The sequence below is a fragment of the Onychomys torridus genome, chromosome 3 (assembly GCF_903995425.1).
Source record: "Onychomys torridus chromosome 3, mOncTor1.1, whole genome shotgun sequence".
Lineage (NCBI taxonomy): Eukaryota > Metazoa > Chordata > Mammalia > Rodentia > Cricetidae > Onychomys > Onychomys torridus.
The window spans coordinates 108,484,548-108,501,497 of NC_050445.1; the positions used below are offsets into that span (position 1 = coordinate 108,484,548).

Here is a 16,950-nt window from a genome sequence, read left to right on the forward strand (position 1 = left end):
GGAACCTTGTGGATACCAATGCCTTCATGCTGAGGCTCTGTCTAGACAATAATGTATATGCACAGAAGCTACACTCATCTACTTCACCCACAGCTTTCTCTACATGATATCACGGCCTAACACCGTGGAAGCATGCTGTGAATACTCGCATTGGTTAGGCATCTATAAGATAAAGTTTTTATATATTCAGCATAGGCAAAATTGATTTTTTCAAATATTTCCAATCTGCAACTGTTTGAATTTGCCATGTGGAAACCTTGGATACAGAAAGCCAATTATAATAGAATCCATTTAATCTAACTTATCAAAAACATTGCCATATCAGCTTGTGATCAATGTAAAAGTTATGAATAAACACATTCTAGTATGTGTTGAGGTTTTAAAATCGGTGTCTTGTTCACAGTCATGCAATCTCAAGTCAAATCTGCTGACTTCTGGCACTGCTGGGTAGGAGGTGACATGGTACTAGAACCCTGCTGGGTTGTGTGGCCTCCACTGGACAGCCTCTCAAGAGCTTGTGGAGAACTCAGCATCTGTATTAACATGGCTGCTGGAGGTGACTATGCCCACCAAAACCCAAGAAGCAGGACCAGCTTATAGGATACATGATCTATACCCAGACCCTACAGCCTGAATGACCTCTGTCCCCATACCCCACCTACCTTTTCATGATGTGTTTTCCCACCTCTGTGGAACCTGTGAATCCTATTTTCCTCACATCAGGGTGGTCTGAGAGTCTCTGGCCAACCAGCGAGCCTGTGGTAGGTAGGAGAGATGAGGAAGGCAAGGTTGTCTCTGGGGTCTGGGCAAGGCACAGTTACTAGTCCCCCCCACACCCACTAGAGGGTGCTACATCGTGCTCTCTACGGGGTGCCCCTTGATGGGGGCCATGGGGCCTAGCCCTGCTATGGACTGAAATACGTCCCTCCAAATGCTAACGCTGAAGCACTAACCCCCGTGCCTCTAAATGTGAGTGCATCTGGAGGCAGGAGCTCTAACATGGTCACAGGATGGCCCCTACCCTATGTGACCATTGTCCTTATAAGAAAAGGAAAGCAGGGCACAGATCTACACAGAGGACAACCATGTGAGAACACAGATACAAGGTAGGGAGAGAGGTAACGGAGGATACCGCTCATCCAACTCCTTCTCTTGGCCTAGGACTATAACCACAGCTGTCTGATGAGGAAGCCCCAGGCTCAGCACTTCATCATGGCAGTACTGGAAGTTTCCCACACTTTGCATAAAGTGTGGGAATCAGAGGTGACTGGAGGTCACCTAAATTCAGTGGCTTTTAAATGTCAGAGTCAACACTTGGTGTGGTCCGTGGTGGAGCATCACAGACTCTAAAGCCCACCCTTAGGATGCTGCTGGCTTAGAGTCGTTTGCACTGCTGAGTCCCAGCCCGCCCCACACTGCACCTCCCTCCTTCACACCCCTCAGCCTGGCCAATGGCCAAGTCTTTGATACCCCCTGGTCCCTGATTCAGTGAGGCCATAGGATGAGTTGCCCTGCAGCTGTCTTTTCTCAGGCTCAATAGAAACCCCTCCCTCAAGGCCCCAGGTTCTTTTTTTACATGGTTTCTGCTCTCATGTTCTCATTCCTGACTGTTCCTTCCCACCTTGGTCATTTATGTAACCTCTAAAAACCCAGGGCTAGCTTGGCCCTAGGCTCACACTTCTCAGTTTACAGGGCTTCCTCAGCTGATCATGGCCAGACCTCCAAAGGCCACCCTTAGATACGTCACCTCTTCAGTCTGCATCTCCTGCCAAACTCCCTGGAATCTAGAACCACCTGTCATCCCTAGCCTACTCAGCCTCATGCTTGGATGGGTTAGGGCCTCTCAAATTCAATGCCTTTCAAGAGGTGCTTGTAATCTTCATCAGCCCTGGTCCCTGCCCCCAATCCCAGGGCTCTACTATGGTAAATCAACCACTCCATACAGCAAGCTTATCCAAGGGGAGAACCTGGGAGTTGCTGACCTCGATGTTAATTCCAGTTTGCATCCCTGTTAAATCACAGCTTAGAGGAGAAAATATTTGCAAAGACTATGTGACAAAGGACTCATATCCAAAAGTATTTTTTTAAAAACCCACTACAGTAAGAAAATAAATGACCCACTAAAAAACCAGGCAAAGGATGGGCAGAGCTTCTTGCCCAACTACACAGAAAGTAAGCAAGCATAAAATAACATTGCTATGGCAAGGTCTTGCTGGGTAGCCCAGGGTGGTCTCAAACTCAAAGTAAACCTCCTGGCTCAGCCTACCAAGCACTGAGCCTACAGTTGGTGCCACCCTACAATGTGTCACCAAAGCAATGCCCTTAGCTCTGGGGCTTTCCCACAGCCATCATGCCGCACTGTTGCATGGCTGCGTGCTTTGTGGTGCCACAGGCAACGAGAAACTGTAGGAACAACAGCCTTTAAAAAACATACTTGGCAAATTCTGGAATTGCTTTGTATTTATAGCGTTAAAGAGACGTTGGAATTGTGATGATCTCGTACTCAAGCATGATAAAAACACAACACGACAGAGCCAGAGAGAGAGCTCAGTAGACAAAGGTGCCTGCTGCCAGGCCTGGCCACCTAAGCTCAACTCCTGGTGCTCAAGTGTCGGAAGGAGAGAAACGACTCCTTAGGTTGCTTTCTGACTTCTACATGCAGGTCGGCCACTTGGCAGCTATGGCTGAGGGGTTGTGGCTCTCCTCTTCCTGACACCCTTTTAAAAGTGAACCCCCCAGAACATCATCTACCCTGCCCTATTCCCTCACAGGACTTGGCGTCTGAAGCCGTCGCTCAGAGACTTGACCAGCAGGAAAGGTGTCTGTAAGAACAGAGAACTCCAACACCACTGAAAGTGACCAACCCGAGGGGCACTCTCAACATCAGAGATGTGAGGGTACGCCTCTTAGAAGGAGCAGGGGGCTCCAGGAGGTAAGAAACTGTGGGTCACAGGACACCCAAGAGGACGAAGGAGAAGCCCTTCAAACTTCAAAGGCCGGCATTAACAATGACCCTCACAGGCTGGAGACATGGCTCATCAAGTGAGAGCACCAGCTGGGTGTCTCACAACCATCTGTAACTCCGGCTTCTCGGGAATACACAGTTTCGGACCTCCACGGGCACCTACCTCCACACACATAATGAAAAATAATAAATTATCTTTAAAAAAATCACTCCTTTAGCTAGGTGGTGGTGATGCATGCCTTTAATCCCAGTACTTGGGAGGCAGAGGCAGGCGGATCTCTGAGTTCAAGACCAGCCTGGTCTATAGAACAAGTTCCAGGACTACACAGAGAAACCCTGTCTAGAAAAGCAAACACACAAAACAACAACAACAACAACAACAACAACAACAACAACAAAATAACTTCTTCAAATGGCTTAAAGTTGTAGAATAGTTTATTCCCATGGGGTTTTGTCAAAAAAAAAAAAAAAAATGATGAGCAGGGGCTAAAGAGATGGCCTATGGTTAAAAGTACTGGCTGACCTAGGTTTGATTCCAGCACCCACATGGTGGCTCACAACTATCTGTAATTCCAGTTCCAAAAGATCTGATGACCTCCTCTGGCCTCCTTGGGCACCAAGCATGCACATGGTGCACTGACATATATACAAAAGTGTGTGTGTGTGTGTGTGTGTGTGTGTGTGTGTGTGTGTGTGTAATTTTAAATGCTGAACACCTAGCCTGCAATAGCTAAGTGACACTGACAGAGGAAGACTTCCCTAAGAGGTGGAATGGGAGGTTTTCAGTCGTTTAATGAGCTATGGATATTGTCATTGTTTATGATGGTTGGTTACAAGTTGTTAATTGTTAATGGTCAGGAAAAAAGCTGAACAAGGAGATTAGATTCAGAGGTTTTGTTTAAAAAAGAAAAAGAAAAAGGTAAAAGAGAATATAGATATGAGGTAGATCACTGAATCTACCCTGAAAAAAAGGATAAAGAAATATTAAGATAAATGGGAAGATAATTGAATCTACTCTAAAAAGAAAAAGGGAAAGATATAAAAATGACAAAAGGTAGATCACTGAATCTATTATGAAAAGAAAAAATACTTTTAAAAAGGAACTACTTGTTTTACATAGGATAAGTAACGAAATTTTTTTTGTCTGAGTTTATCAAATGTTACTGGACTGGACATTGTTAATATATATATAATGGAGTTTTTATCAGAATTTGTCAAATGTTAATGGACTAGACATCGTTAATGTAATTCTTGACTGTGTATATTGTATATACTTATTGGATATAGTTTTTCTTGTATTAGTTATAAGCTTTTTTAAATTTTAGACAAAAACAGGAGAAATATGGTGGTATTGTGTTCCCCAAAATATTGTGCATGCTAATAAACTTATCTGGGGTCAGAGAACAGGACGGCCACAATATTAAACATAAAGGATAGGCAGTGGTAGCACACGCCTTTAATCCTAGCATTCCAGAGGCAGAGATTTACCTGGATCTCTGTGTGTTCAAGGATGCAGCCAAGCATGGTGACTCATGCCTTTAATCCCAGGAAGTGATGGCACAAAGCAGAAAGATATATAAGGCATGGAGACCAGAGACTAGAAGCATTTGGCTGGTTAAGCTTTTAGCTGGTTAAGATTTTAGGCTTGGAGCAACACAGTTCAGCTGAGACCCATTCGGATGAGGACTCAGAGGCTTCCAGCCTGAGGAAACAGGATCAGCAGAGGAACTGGCAAGGTGAGATAGCGGTGGTTTGTTCTGCTTCTCTGATCTTCCAGCATTCACCCCAATACCTGCCTCAGGTTTGATTTTATTAATAAGACCTTTTAAGATTCCTGCTACATGTGCACATACCCACACACTGATACACACAGAAACACATAATCAAAAAATAATGGATACTAGCATTCAGAATGCAAAGTCAGGCAATCTCTATGAATTCCAGGCCAGCCTGGTCTAAACAGTGAGTTCTAAGCCAATCAGAATTACACAGTGAGATCCTATTTCAAAACAAAAAGAAAAATAAATGCATAAGTCTTACTTTTTTTTAAAGTCTTTGAGACCACCTTTAGTAACACAGCATGATTCCATATTTTAAAAAACCTAAAATATGACACCATTTAATAAAGCAGTAAGAGAGAGATTGACAGAAGACAGAAAGTAAAATGTAAAATGTAAAATCCAACTATAGCAAAGTAACATTAAATGTAAATGGATTAAACTATCTATGAAAAAGCAAAGAACAGGACTGGAGAGATGGTTCAGCAATTAAGGATGGGTGTTGCTCTTCACAAGACCTAGGTTTGATTCCTAGCACCTACGTGGTGGCTCACAATTGTCTATAACTCCAGTTCCAGGGGATCCAACACCCTCTTCTGGCCTCTATAGGCACTGCACACACATGGTGCATAACATACATGCAGGTAAACACTCATGCACATAAAATAAAAACAAGTCTTTTTTAAAAGATAAAAGAATGCAAGACTGGAAAAAAAGAGCAACAGCCCCCAGGTTTGGTCATATACACAATCCTATGGAGTATGTTTAAGATTCAAAGGTGCAAACAGATTGAAAGTAACTATATAGGCAAGAAAGGTCAGGAAATCATAGGCATCTCCATCAATACCAGACCAGACCTTAAGCAGAAGGTACTGATTACAGGGAAAGACAAAGGAAATCACAATAAAAGGATACACAATAAAATGATAGAAGACTATCATATACAACTCAACTCTGCCAACGGATTTTGAATCTTCATGATACGATTTTGCCTATAAAATAGACCACTAAACTAAGAAGCTAATGTAATACTGCATCCCCAAGTGCTCTAAGCCTAGAATGTTCTACAGATGAGTTCTCATATATGTCCAAGGGCAGACAATTCCCAAGCCACATGACTACCCAGAGTGTAGGCAAGAACAAAACAGGAAGCACTGAGGGAGTTAAGAACCTTGCAGGTGCTGGGTCTCCCCAGAGCGTGTCCTCCTCCACCACAGGCTCATCATGGGCACTGTCCTCCTCACGCTACTCTGGCCATGTGTGTACCTGGATGCTGTGAGCCCCAGACCTTTCTCCACCCCAATCCTTACCAGATCCAGGGAGGATGTTGACCACACCCTTGGGAATGCCAGCCTTCAGTGTCAGCTCTGCAAACTTCAAGGCTGTGAGTGGGGTCACCTGAAGGAGGAACAGGGAGGAAGTCTGAGTGTGAAGGAGTTTGGATGCAGGGTGCAGCTCCCTTCATAGCTTTCTCCCAGAAGTGAACTGTCTGAATCAGAAAGCGGGAACAGTGTGTGAAACAGTAGGATGATCACAGGGAGGCCATGTCTATGGCCAACCTTAGGCGCTGTCCACCCAGCTAGCATCCTCAACATCTCCCTGGAATGAGGTCTTATAAGCTCCTAGTATGCTGCACTCCCCTACTAGCAGCTCCTCAGCCAGGCTTGGATGTTTCCCACCCCACGCTCGGCTCTTCTCAGTGTGTTTGCACTCAGCCCTGAAGCTGCGGTGTCAGACACAGGCTAGCAGGCCCATCCTCAGAGGCTCAGCTCCCCCAGCAAGGTGACCCTCAGCAGCCCCTCAGCCTGAGACCAGCTTCTGCTCAGAGAACTGCAGGCATCAACCTACGGAGGGGCCCCTAGTGACCAGCTCTCCACGCTTCTGTGAAACTCTGCATACTGCTCCACTTCTGGAAACCAAAAGGGAGGCCATTTTCCAGCTCTTTCAGTTCCTAACATCCACCCTCCTTCTGGTGCCTATAAACTGATGGATGGTTCAGTGGTTTTTCCAGTCAAGGTTGGGTCATTTCATATCCCCATGTAAACTCCGTCCTCTGCTACTGAGCAGTGAGTGAAACACACCAGCTTAGTCTCCAGGCCTCCATTACTGGTAATTGGACACAGTCTGCTCAGCCATCTAGTACTCATCCCTGAATGTGTCTTTGTCCATGGCAAGCTTGGCTTTGAGGGCTAGCTCCTAACAGCAGTGTAGAGTAGGTAAAGGGTCCCCTGTCTCCTGACAGAGTGAGTTCCCCATTCCCTTCATTGGTTACAGACTGGTCCAGAGAGTATGTGCTTACCTGGGCAGGCTTGATCACTACGGTGTTCCCAGCAGCCAAGCAGGCTGCGGTCTTCCAGGATAGCATCATTAGGGGATAGTTCCAGGGGATGACGATGCCACAGACCCTGCAAACAAAAGCAGAGGGTGTTTGTCCCTCCTCAGCCAAGCTGCCCAGAGTGGACCTGCCAAAGCCAGGAATTCCAGAAAAGGCAATGGTCCCGCTGAGGTAACCCATCCCTCCAAAGCTGCAGTATGGACTGGCTGAGGTGGAGGTCAGTGTCTGAGGGGAGCTGCCTAGGGAGGAAGGGAAGCAGGGAGCAGGTGCAGTGAGCAGACATAGGTGTACACTCAGGCTAGGAGGTCATGAGAGCATCATAGGTCACAAGATGGGTCAGCAGGACCTGGGACAGGGTCCTTTTAAGTGTCACATGGGAGGCCAATCCTATAGGAGGAAAAGATGGCATCTGTGTGGGAAGCCTGGTGAGATCAGTCACCCCTGGGAACCTCTGGCTTGATGTGTGAGCCTCACACTCAGATCAGTGGTAGCACAGACTTGGTGGTGGTGGTGGTGGGGACAGGTATGCTGGCTACAGCTCAAACCTCTGTGGATCTGCATCCCTTGGTTCCCATGTCCCCATCACTATCACTGGGGGACCAGAAGGAGGCTTCTTAATTAGGCCCAGGTTTTGAGAAAGCACATGCAGAGGCCAGTGGACAGGATGGCTGTGAGGCATCTCAAGGAAGGTATGGTAAGTGTCAGCCACAGCCTGCATAGAACAGGGCCAACAGAGAGCCTGCACATTACCTGGGAGTGGTAGAAGGCTATGGGGTTAGGAGTCTGCATCCCTGTGTCCAACATACACCCAGCATAATAGAGGGTCTAGGTGAGTAGCAGAGAGCAGAGCCTGAGGCTGCTGGATGGTGGCCATGAGGAGAAGTGAGGTTTTAGGGGATCCAAAGAAGGGAAATGTCAGAAGAGCCCCCCCCCCCCGTTACAGGGTGAATTATGTCCCCCTCCACAAACCTACACACCCAGAATCACAAAGGGAATGTGACATGGCCATGGAGACAGAGCTCAGGGTGACAATTTTGTAAGAAATGCCAAAGGCTGTCAGCAGCCACCGGCATGCCACACAAATTTGGATTGCACATGTCCCCATGTGCTGAAGGGTCCCTGGCTACCGTGAGGTGAGCAGCTTCCTGTGCCCTGGGCTTTTGCTATGATGCTGGGCAGCCACAGGCCTGAAGCAATGGGGCCAAGTGGCCATGTGCCTCTGACCCAAGGGAATGACAAGGCCTTCCCCTCATGTGTGTGCAGATGTCGACAGTGTGTACACAAATGTCAACTACAGCTCCCCCCACTAGGATATTTAAAGCCTGAGGCTGCTCCCCTAAAGAGACCTCCCCTCCTCCTACCCAGATTAGCTAACCCTGCCCTCTTATTCAGCTGTATATAACAACCCCCTCCTCAATTCAGGTGTATAGAATAAATACACTGAGCTTCTGGTTTGCCGTTGACATGTCTCCATCAGAACACAAGGCCGCCCAATGCCAGCTTTTCTACATGTGTGCTACCATTATTCATTCCCTGTCACCCAAGTGAGGTCAACCTCTAAGCTGCGCAGGCCGTGGAGATTCTTAGTGGCTACTCTCAGTGGGAGGCCTCTTGCCTCTGGTTCTCCCAGTGGTACCAGCTGCCTGGCAGTACCCGAGTCCTCCCTACCTCGTCCTACCCTCCCACTTCAGGGCTTCAGGAGAATGTATTAAGATGATGACAGTTTTTGATAGGCTCCTAAGTCCCCCACACACCTGTGAGAGATTCCCTTTGCTCGGGACATGAGGATTCTGAATACTTATGGTCAAGATGACCCCCCATGCTTTCTATTTTCCTCTATGCCTTGGGGTCCTCTATGTGTGAGATGAGATGAGGTGCTGAACGCCAGGCTTCCTCCACAGCCCGCTTTTGTGTTCCCCGGCCTGAGCTCTGCCCTGCACCGTCACCGTGGTTCATCCTGGCTCTGCATTTGACTGGAGTGAGAAACACTTAGGAACCTGGTTAAGTCATACTTTGAGGAGTCTCTGGGGGAACTAATCAGGGAAGCCACTCCCTGAAGGTGGGTGGCAGCACCCACTAGGCTGGGGAGCTGTGCCACATGTGACTCTTGTTCTGAGCCTTCCAGCTTCTCAAACCGAGTGGCTCTTGTCTCCCTGGACTTCCAACTTGCAGGTGGCCATGTGGCTCTGGAGCCTCTGATGGTGGAGACCAAGCCACCTGGCTCCTTAGCTATAAGTACATTCTGCTGGCTCTGTTATTCCTGTTAACGCTGACTCATTTGTATAACATAGTTCCTTCACGGTCATTTTGGAGTAGACCCCTCCCATCCCCGTTTATCATCATGGCTCTGATTGACAGCTACTGTACATTTGAATAAAAGACAGTGGCCACAGCAGTGCCCGACAGAGTAGGTACTTTAGATGTGAATGGAATAGATACCCATGGATATGCACAGGGGTGTTACAAGCTGCGGGCAGGTGTGTGGTGTCCCAGAACACACCTTGTCTCTGTGTGTCACTCACCCCACAGGTTCCTTCTTGGTCAAGGTTAGGTTGCGGTTGGGTCTAGCCTGGTTGATGGGAATAGTGGCACCCTAGAAGAAACACAGCGGTGTCACTGGGGTGTGGGTGTGGGTGTGGGATTCCCATCCTTTCTCCTTGGTCAGCCAGTCCCTGTAGGAGACCCAGGAGAATTAGGGTCTTGTTCAGGTACTGACTGTCCCATGATGAGCTGGGTAGGAGGCCAAAGCTGCCAGTGTACACTTGACAGGGACATGTCAGGAGTTCAGAGACGTCAGATTGGACAACCAGGAGGAGCAAAGCGAGTTCCATGTCAGGCACAGCCCTTGGGCGTGAGGCTGGTCCTGGCATGGACAAGGCCTCTTGCTCTGATATCCGGGCAAAGGATGAGGAGGCTTCTGGAGGCCAGGCTGCCCCTAGAGCCATTAGTGCTGAGGTGCCCGGGGGCGGGGGGCAGGAAGAGGTGGCTCCAGAGAAGTCACAGGAGGCAGAGTGGGGCATGGTGACTGGCAGCCCACCTCTCACATGGCCATCATGCTTCAGAGTTCTCAGTCTCTAGTGGGGAGAAGAGCCTCAAGCCCTCCGCCCCCTGGGGAACCTTCCAAGACCATGTGCTTGATCCCAAGGCAGGGTATGTGCATGATCTCACAGTGGACCTTAGGAGGTAGGGAGGACTATGCATGGGCCTAGAGGCACCACAGGAACCCCAGGACCACATTCTATGGTCATAAGAGCGCTAGCCGGGCGGTGGTGGCGCATGCCTTTAATCCCAGCACTCAGGAGGCAGAGCCAGGCGGATCTCTGTGAGTTCGAGGCCAGCCTGGGCTACCAAGTGAGTCCCAGGAAAGGCGCAAAGCTACACAGAGAAACCCTGTCTCGGAACCCCCCCCCCAACACACACAAAAAAAATAAAGACAGTGCCAGAGACATGTTGTCACTGGGAGATGGAGGCCTCAAGCAAGGACTAGGGAGAGAGGCCCTTGCCTGTAGCCAGCACAGACATGGGCCCTGTAACACCAAGAACTGGACTCTGGCAACACCTGAAAGGCCCTGGAGACAAGGCTCCCTCAGAGCCTCAAGGTGAGGCCCAGCCAGGCCGTGCACTTATCATAGTTGGAGTTTGAGTGTCCCCCAAAAGCCTGCGCCCATCTCCCCCCTCATTTTCTTTGTAAGGCTCACCTGCTGTGACATGACCTGTATTGCTCTGTCACTCACTCTTGGGACGGTGATGTGTGCTGACGCACCCAAGAGCAATGGAGTCAACAGACTGTGCGTGGGGAACTTCTAAACCATGGGCCAACATTTACCCATCCACTTTACAAGTTAACTCTAGGTATTTCCTACTGCAACAGAAAGCTGAGGCATACTGAGACCCTGGCACAAAACTGGCCAAGCCTGCTGGACTTCCACCTGCACAATCTTGAGTTGCCAATGTTTTAAACCGCCACTGAGGTAGCTGTTTGGCAGCATGCCTGGCAGGGCACCACCCTTCCAGTCACCTCCCCAGGAACCCGCCTACACATAAGTGAATGCACAGATGGGAGATGGGAGTCCAATCCCGACCTGGATTTTGTCACACCAGCCGGCAAAGTAGCGGAAAGTCTGGATGGACATGCCCACGTGCGTCTTCAGGGCCAATGTGTAGACAGCACCTGCGTCCAGGGCCTCAATGGTGGCTAGCTCTTCCTGGTGCTGTTCCATGAGATCTGCCAACCTGGCCGATGACAAGGAAAGGACAGGAGACTGGCTTAGGCCGGCCATCGTCCTACCTGCTCTTTCAATGCCATTCCTTACGGAGTGGAGGACTCTGCTCTCCACTACCAGAACTGTCATTCGGATGTGCTGGCCTCACTTTTCCCATCTATAAGATGGGACAATAAGTTCTACCTTCCTGGATGGGTGTGAGAATGACCCCCTCTGTCCCCTTCCTTTCCCCTCCCTTCCTGGGAGACCTATGGATTGACAACTTTACAATGTCCCCATGAAGTTGCTCTGAAGAGGCGTTCTCTTGCCTGTGGCTAGCAGCCAAGAGGCCACTGTCCTGAAAGGCCATCCTTCCTGTTTCTGGATAGCTTCAAAAGAGAGAAAGTACATCCAACCGGATGGATGCTCAACTCAGTCATGTCCCTGAGGCTGAGGTCTAGAGGCTGAGAAGTAGCCCCAGCCCTACAAGTAGGAGACATGTGGGGAAAGTGCTTTTCAGGCTTCTGTGAGTCTGTGCTCATCAGTTACCCTGCTTCTGATGGCTACTGTGAGTCTGTGCTCATCAGTTACCCTGCTTCTGATGGCTACTGTGGGCAGCCTGGATAATGGTGTCCCTTTACTGACAGGAGGGTTTCCTGCTAAGGGAGCAGGCTTCAGTCTTGCAGAGGCACCAGGGTCCAAGTTCAAATGGATGACTGAAGCTGGCTGGCCAATACCCACCCTGCCCCTTCTGCACACAGGCCTTGGCGGCTCCTAACAACGATGCTGACATCCTCCAGGGTGCCCCACAGTCATCCTCTTCACTTAGGACATAGCCACAATCCATGTGTGGTAGGGTTGCCCTGAGATCCCATACCCCTGTTCCCTTCAGGGCTCCAGCTTCCTACCCCTTCCTGCTGGCCTTGTCTGTGACCCAGGCCTCCAACCTCAGGACCTTTGCCAGGGGTACACACCAAGCCTGGGGCTACTCGACAGCTACTTCTCCAGGACTGTTCTGTCCACCCCAGGCCTGCTGAGCTGAGCTGAGCTGGGTACACATACAACAGGGACCATTGGAGATGTTCATAACGCTATAGGAGTCATAATTTCCTCTCGGGGCTGGCACTGTCCAGGTGAGGAATTAGGGGTTATTATAACAGTGGCCACCAGGTGGCAGCAAATCACCTCAGGGAGGATGTTCCAGTTGTCTAGAGTTTCACAGCTGAGACCATTGCCAGGTCTGGGAACCATGGGGTCACCAGCTGACTCTTCTCTAAAACCTACAGCTTCTTTAGGGAGTCTGTAAACCCCTTCCAGGCTGACCTCCTCAGCCTCGTCTGTCCCAACTCCACACTCCATGCTATTCTGCATACCACCCAGGGCTCTCTCTGGCTCCCCACTGCTGTGCCGCCTGGAATCTCTGGCTTCAGGAGCAGAGCCATGCTCTCCCGCCTGTCACCAGACAAACCTGGGTAGGCCAGCATCAAAAATGGGCTCCACACTGTTCAGGGCCTTCTGGGGACACTAAGGAAAAAGCCAGGCAAATTCAACTGGCTTCCTCCAGGTCTGCTTGGCTCATCTTCCCATTACCCTCCTGCTTCTGGAAATATCACTCCCCAATTCAGAGTGTGAACTGAAGTTCCTGGGGCCAGGGAAAAGCCATTCCAGATTAAAGATTTTCCAAAGCAGATTGATTGATTGATTAGAATGTGTGGTTGTGGAAGGTTGGAATGCTGCAGATCCCAAGCCAAACTGTCACAGACTAATTTTGGTTCCCTTGTTAGTCACTCCTGTCCACCTCTGTATCTGAGCTAACATCACTGTGACTCTCAGGTGAAACCTTTTAAAACGTATGACCTTATCAGACCATTAGCTTCCATCAACCCCAAAGCTAGGGATGTCTTCAGACAGCATCTGGGATATACCGCAGAGATATTTCCTCTTTGCTCTGCCCCTGCCCTCTGCCTGGTGCTTCTACTGCTGTGGGTTTTGTTCTTGTAAGGTTTACTTTTTTTTTTTTTTAATGTGTATGTTTGTCTGTATGTATGTATGTGCACCATGTGTGTGCAGTGCCTCCAGAGGCCAGAAGAGGGCATCAGACCCCCAGAATTAGAAGTATAGGTAGTTATGAGCTGCCATGTGGGTGCTGGGAACTGAACTTGGGTCTTCTGCAAGAGCAGCATGTGCTTTTAACAGCTGAGCCATTTGTCTGACTCTATTTCTGTATTTTAAAAAATATCTTGGGCCTGGAGAGGTGGCTCAGAGGTTAAGAGCACTGGCTGTTCTTCCAGAGGTCCCAAGTTCAATCCCCAGCAACCACATGGTAGCTCACAACCATCTATAATGAGATCTGGTGCCCTCTTCTGGCATGTAGACAGAACACTGTATTTGTAATAAATAAATAAATCTTTTTTTTAAATGTCTTGATGTATGGCTTCCTGTTAGGCAATAGCTGTAAAACCTTATTAAGGGCTCAGTGCATAAGTACAAGTGTGAAGACCTTAGTTCAGAGCCCAGCATGCCTGTGGTGAGATGGAAGGCAGGGACAGGAGAGTCCCCAGGAGCTCGAGGGCCAGCTAGTCTGGCATATGCAACTGCAAAATAACAAGAGACCCTGTCTCAACCCATGTATAAGACCAGGACTAACATTTGAGGTTGCCCTCTGACCTCCACCCACAAACATGTCACATACATGAACATGCACATACACCAACACACATACATACACACATACATTTTTAAAGATTCATGAAACTGCTTTCATGTTGGGACATCTGGACCCATGTTCCTCATGATCACTCCTGTTAGTCCCTTTGGAAATGAGAGATATGTTTTGCATCAAGGGGGACTGCTGTGTCTCCTACACCATGGCCAATGGTCTAGGGTCATCCAGGCTCCTCATACTCTCATCCTTTGGTCACAAGCTCAAACAACCAGAAATCCAAGACTTTTAGCTGGTACTACAGGGAGAGGCCCCTTCCTCTTACTATAATACATTATTAAGAGGAAGATGTGGGCTAGCAAGACGGCTCAGTGGCTAAAAGCCTTTGCTTGCAAGACCCACAATCTGAGTTTGATCCCTGGAACCCATGGTAGGAGAGACCTGACTCTGGAAAGCTGTTCTCTGACCTCTATGTGCACACTGTGGCACAAGTATGCACACACATACACACCATACACACATATACAACACAACATACCATACACACACACATCATACACCACCATACACATCACATACACACACACACACACACACACACACACACACACACACACACACACACTATAATAATAACAACAGTTTTAAAAAATCCTGAAAGAGGAGCTGACACCAGGCGGTCTCAGCTGCTAGGAGCCTGGCTGAGCGGTGAGAAACAGACGGACCGGCACATCTCCCCTTTGGTCCCCTGCTGGCAGGAGGCCCCAGTCCTTGCTGGGTCCCATCTGGGCCAAGCCTCTCAGGCCCCCCAACCTATGGCCCCCCTGGAGCCCAGCCTCACCTCTGCTGCTCTTCACTGCCCCAGCACCTTTCCCCTAAGGCCATAGCTAGCTGTGGACACCTCGCCTGCCTCTCCAACCCTTCGGCAAAACATCCAAGCCTTAGGCTGCAGTGCCCGACGGCTTCCCGTGGCGGGGCCCCAGGCATAGAGGCCTCTATAGGTCTTTCCCAGGCCCTACTCCTAGCTGAAGGTGGTGAGGGCAGCAGATGTTTCCTAACTCACCTGTACAGGAGCTGGCCCCGGTCACGTGCATTAATCTTCCCCCACAGTCCGTTCTCAAAGGCCTCCTTAGCGGCCGCCACTGCCTTGTCAACATCACTCACCTGGGCCAGGGACACCTGGCAGATGACCTGTGGGAGGAACAGAGACATGACAGCCTCCCCGGCTCCCTGCCTCATCCCGAGGCCACCCAGAGGCAGGGTCCCCACCATATAGGAAGGAATCAGCAAAGGAGGGTGGGGCCATGAGGAGGTCTCTGCACATCCCTCTCATATTCAAATGGAGCCCAAAGGGGCTGATAGCCCAAAGCTGCATCTGAGGAGCCCAGGCAGTCTAGTGCTGTTCCCAATGGAAGCTGAGATACACTGGCTCTGTGAGCTGAGCCAGAAAGGCTTCTACTCTACACACAGGGAGTCTGTATCCATGCCTCAGTCCCATTCCTGGTCTGATAGGTCTGTGGGATGTGGCTGTAGCCCAGGGGAGTCAGAGGGGCCTGGACAGAGGAGTGAGGCAGCCTCTCCTTGTATGATACCATGAACAGCCTTGGCCTTCCCGCCGAAGGCCCCGGGGCCTGACCATGTCACACCTGCAAGGCTGGCATCCTGGGGACACCATGCATCCTGCCTGCCCCTTGGAATTCCCTCTGTCAACCCTTCCCAGATGACCCATGTTAAGCTGTTCCATTTTCTGTGGGAATGAGTGGGTACCAGTAGATAGAAGGTCATCCCTGTGCGGGGTCTCATCTTGGAGACCCTCAGGTGTGTGGTCTTTTGTGTGATGTAGCATAGGCACTGGGTCATGACATGAGAGAGTCACAGTCAAGAATGTTTGGCACACACAGGGTTATATTAGAGGAAGACTTTGCTGCTGGCGGCCTCCATGCAGGAGGCTGCAGTGTGGAGGAAACAGTGGCTGTTAAGCATCTTGGTCTCTAAAGCACATTCAGGTTCTTCAGTGCTTTCCTGCCCCCTCTCACCCTCCCCTCATTGCCTTGTTCTCCCCTGTTCCTGTGGCTAGGCTGGAACCCTTCATGTCAGTAACAAAGACACACACATCCAGGCACAGGCCCTGTGGCCAGTGCCCTCTGAAGCCAGGTTGGAGGAGGGTGGGAAGGATGGGGCTACAGCCCACACTCACACTCCCGTCTGTTGGGTTGATGGTGTCATAGGTCTTGGAGCCCTCAGCATCCACAAACTCGCCTCCGATGAAGAGCTGGTAGGGCATTTGGACAGTCAGCTTGTTCACTGCCCTTTCCACCTGGGAAGGAAGGCTCAGTTGCAAAGGATGTCTCACACATAGGCATCTGTGGCAGGTACATGCATGCCCAGGGACACACAGGGGTGTACAGCCACATGAAGGCGAAGGCTCCAGAGGCTGTCCTGGACAGTGGGGCCGCTGAGTGGTAAGGAGAGTCGAGGTACAGACTCAGGCAGTGTCAGGGCTGGAGGCCCAGCTCTGCCAAATCCTCGGGTGACCCTGGGCTGGGTGTGTGTGGAGGGAAGGGGGTGTAGGTGGTAGTTTGCTATGAGTGGCAAGGGCCTTTGACCCTCAAACACGGTGCTTTCCACTCCCACACTGACTTCTTCACTCTGAACCCAAGAGTCCCACAAACACCAGCCCCATCCTGAAATCTGTTCACTGGCTGTTTGTCCACTGTCCTGGCATCCACCTTGGCCACCTGCACTTTCTCTGCTTTTATCCCAAACCACCAGGTGAAACAAGTACCCAGAAGCCTCTGCTCTGGGGATGCTAGGCTGCCCAGCTACCCTAAGGGAGGCTGCTGAAGATCTTTTTCACAAATGGATTGACAGTCACTGTGGCACTATCTTTGTAAAGCTGCACACACAGGGTTGACTACCCTCCTCACTGGGCACAGAAGCCTCTCTTCTCTATCCCCTCTGGAGCTTCAGGATGGAGGCTTTGCCCATGCTTTGTGTGCTGGGCAGCA

The 16,950-nt window shown here is 49.9% G+C and overlaps 1 protein-coding gene across 2 annotated transcripts in view; it reads right to left on the bottom strand.

The window, feature by feature from the left end:
• The window catches only part of Aldh1l1 (aldehyde dehydrogenase 1 family member L1), a 48,838-nt gene that overhangs the window by 9,897 nt on the left and 21,991 nt on the right, over nucleotides 1-16,950 (bottom strand). For both annotated transcript variants that reach the window (XM_036182232.1, XM_036182231.1), the window contains exons 11-17: nucleotides 16,140-16,259; nucleotides 15,006-15,133; nucleotides 11,161-11,311; nucleotides 9,601-9,671; nucleotides 7,043-7,148; nucleotides 6,054-6,141; nucleotides 663-756 (exon numbers count right to left, since the gene is read on the bottom strand). In XM_036182232.1, the coding sequence (XP_036038125.1) occupies nucleotides 663-756; nucleotides 6,054-6,141; nucleotides 7,043-7,148; nucleotides 9,601-9,671; nucleotides 11,161-11,311; nucleotides 15,006-15,133; nucleotides 16,140-16,259 (758 nt within the window). The remainder of the gene's footprint in view (nucleotides 1-662; nucleotides 757-6,053; nucleotides 6,142-7,042; nucleotides 7,149-9,600; nucleotides 9,672-11,160; nucleotides 11,312-15,005; nucleotides 15,134-16,139; nucleotides 16,260-16,950) is intronic.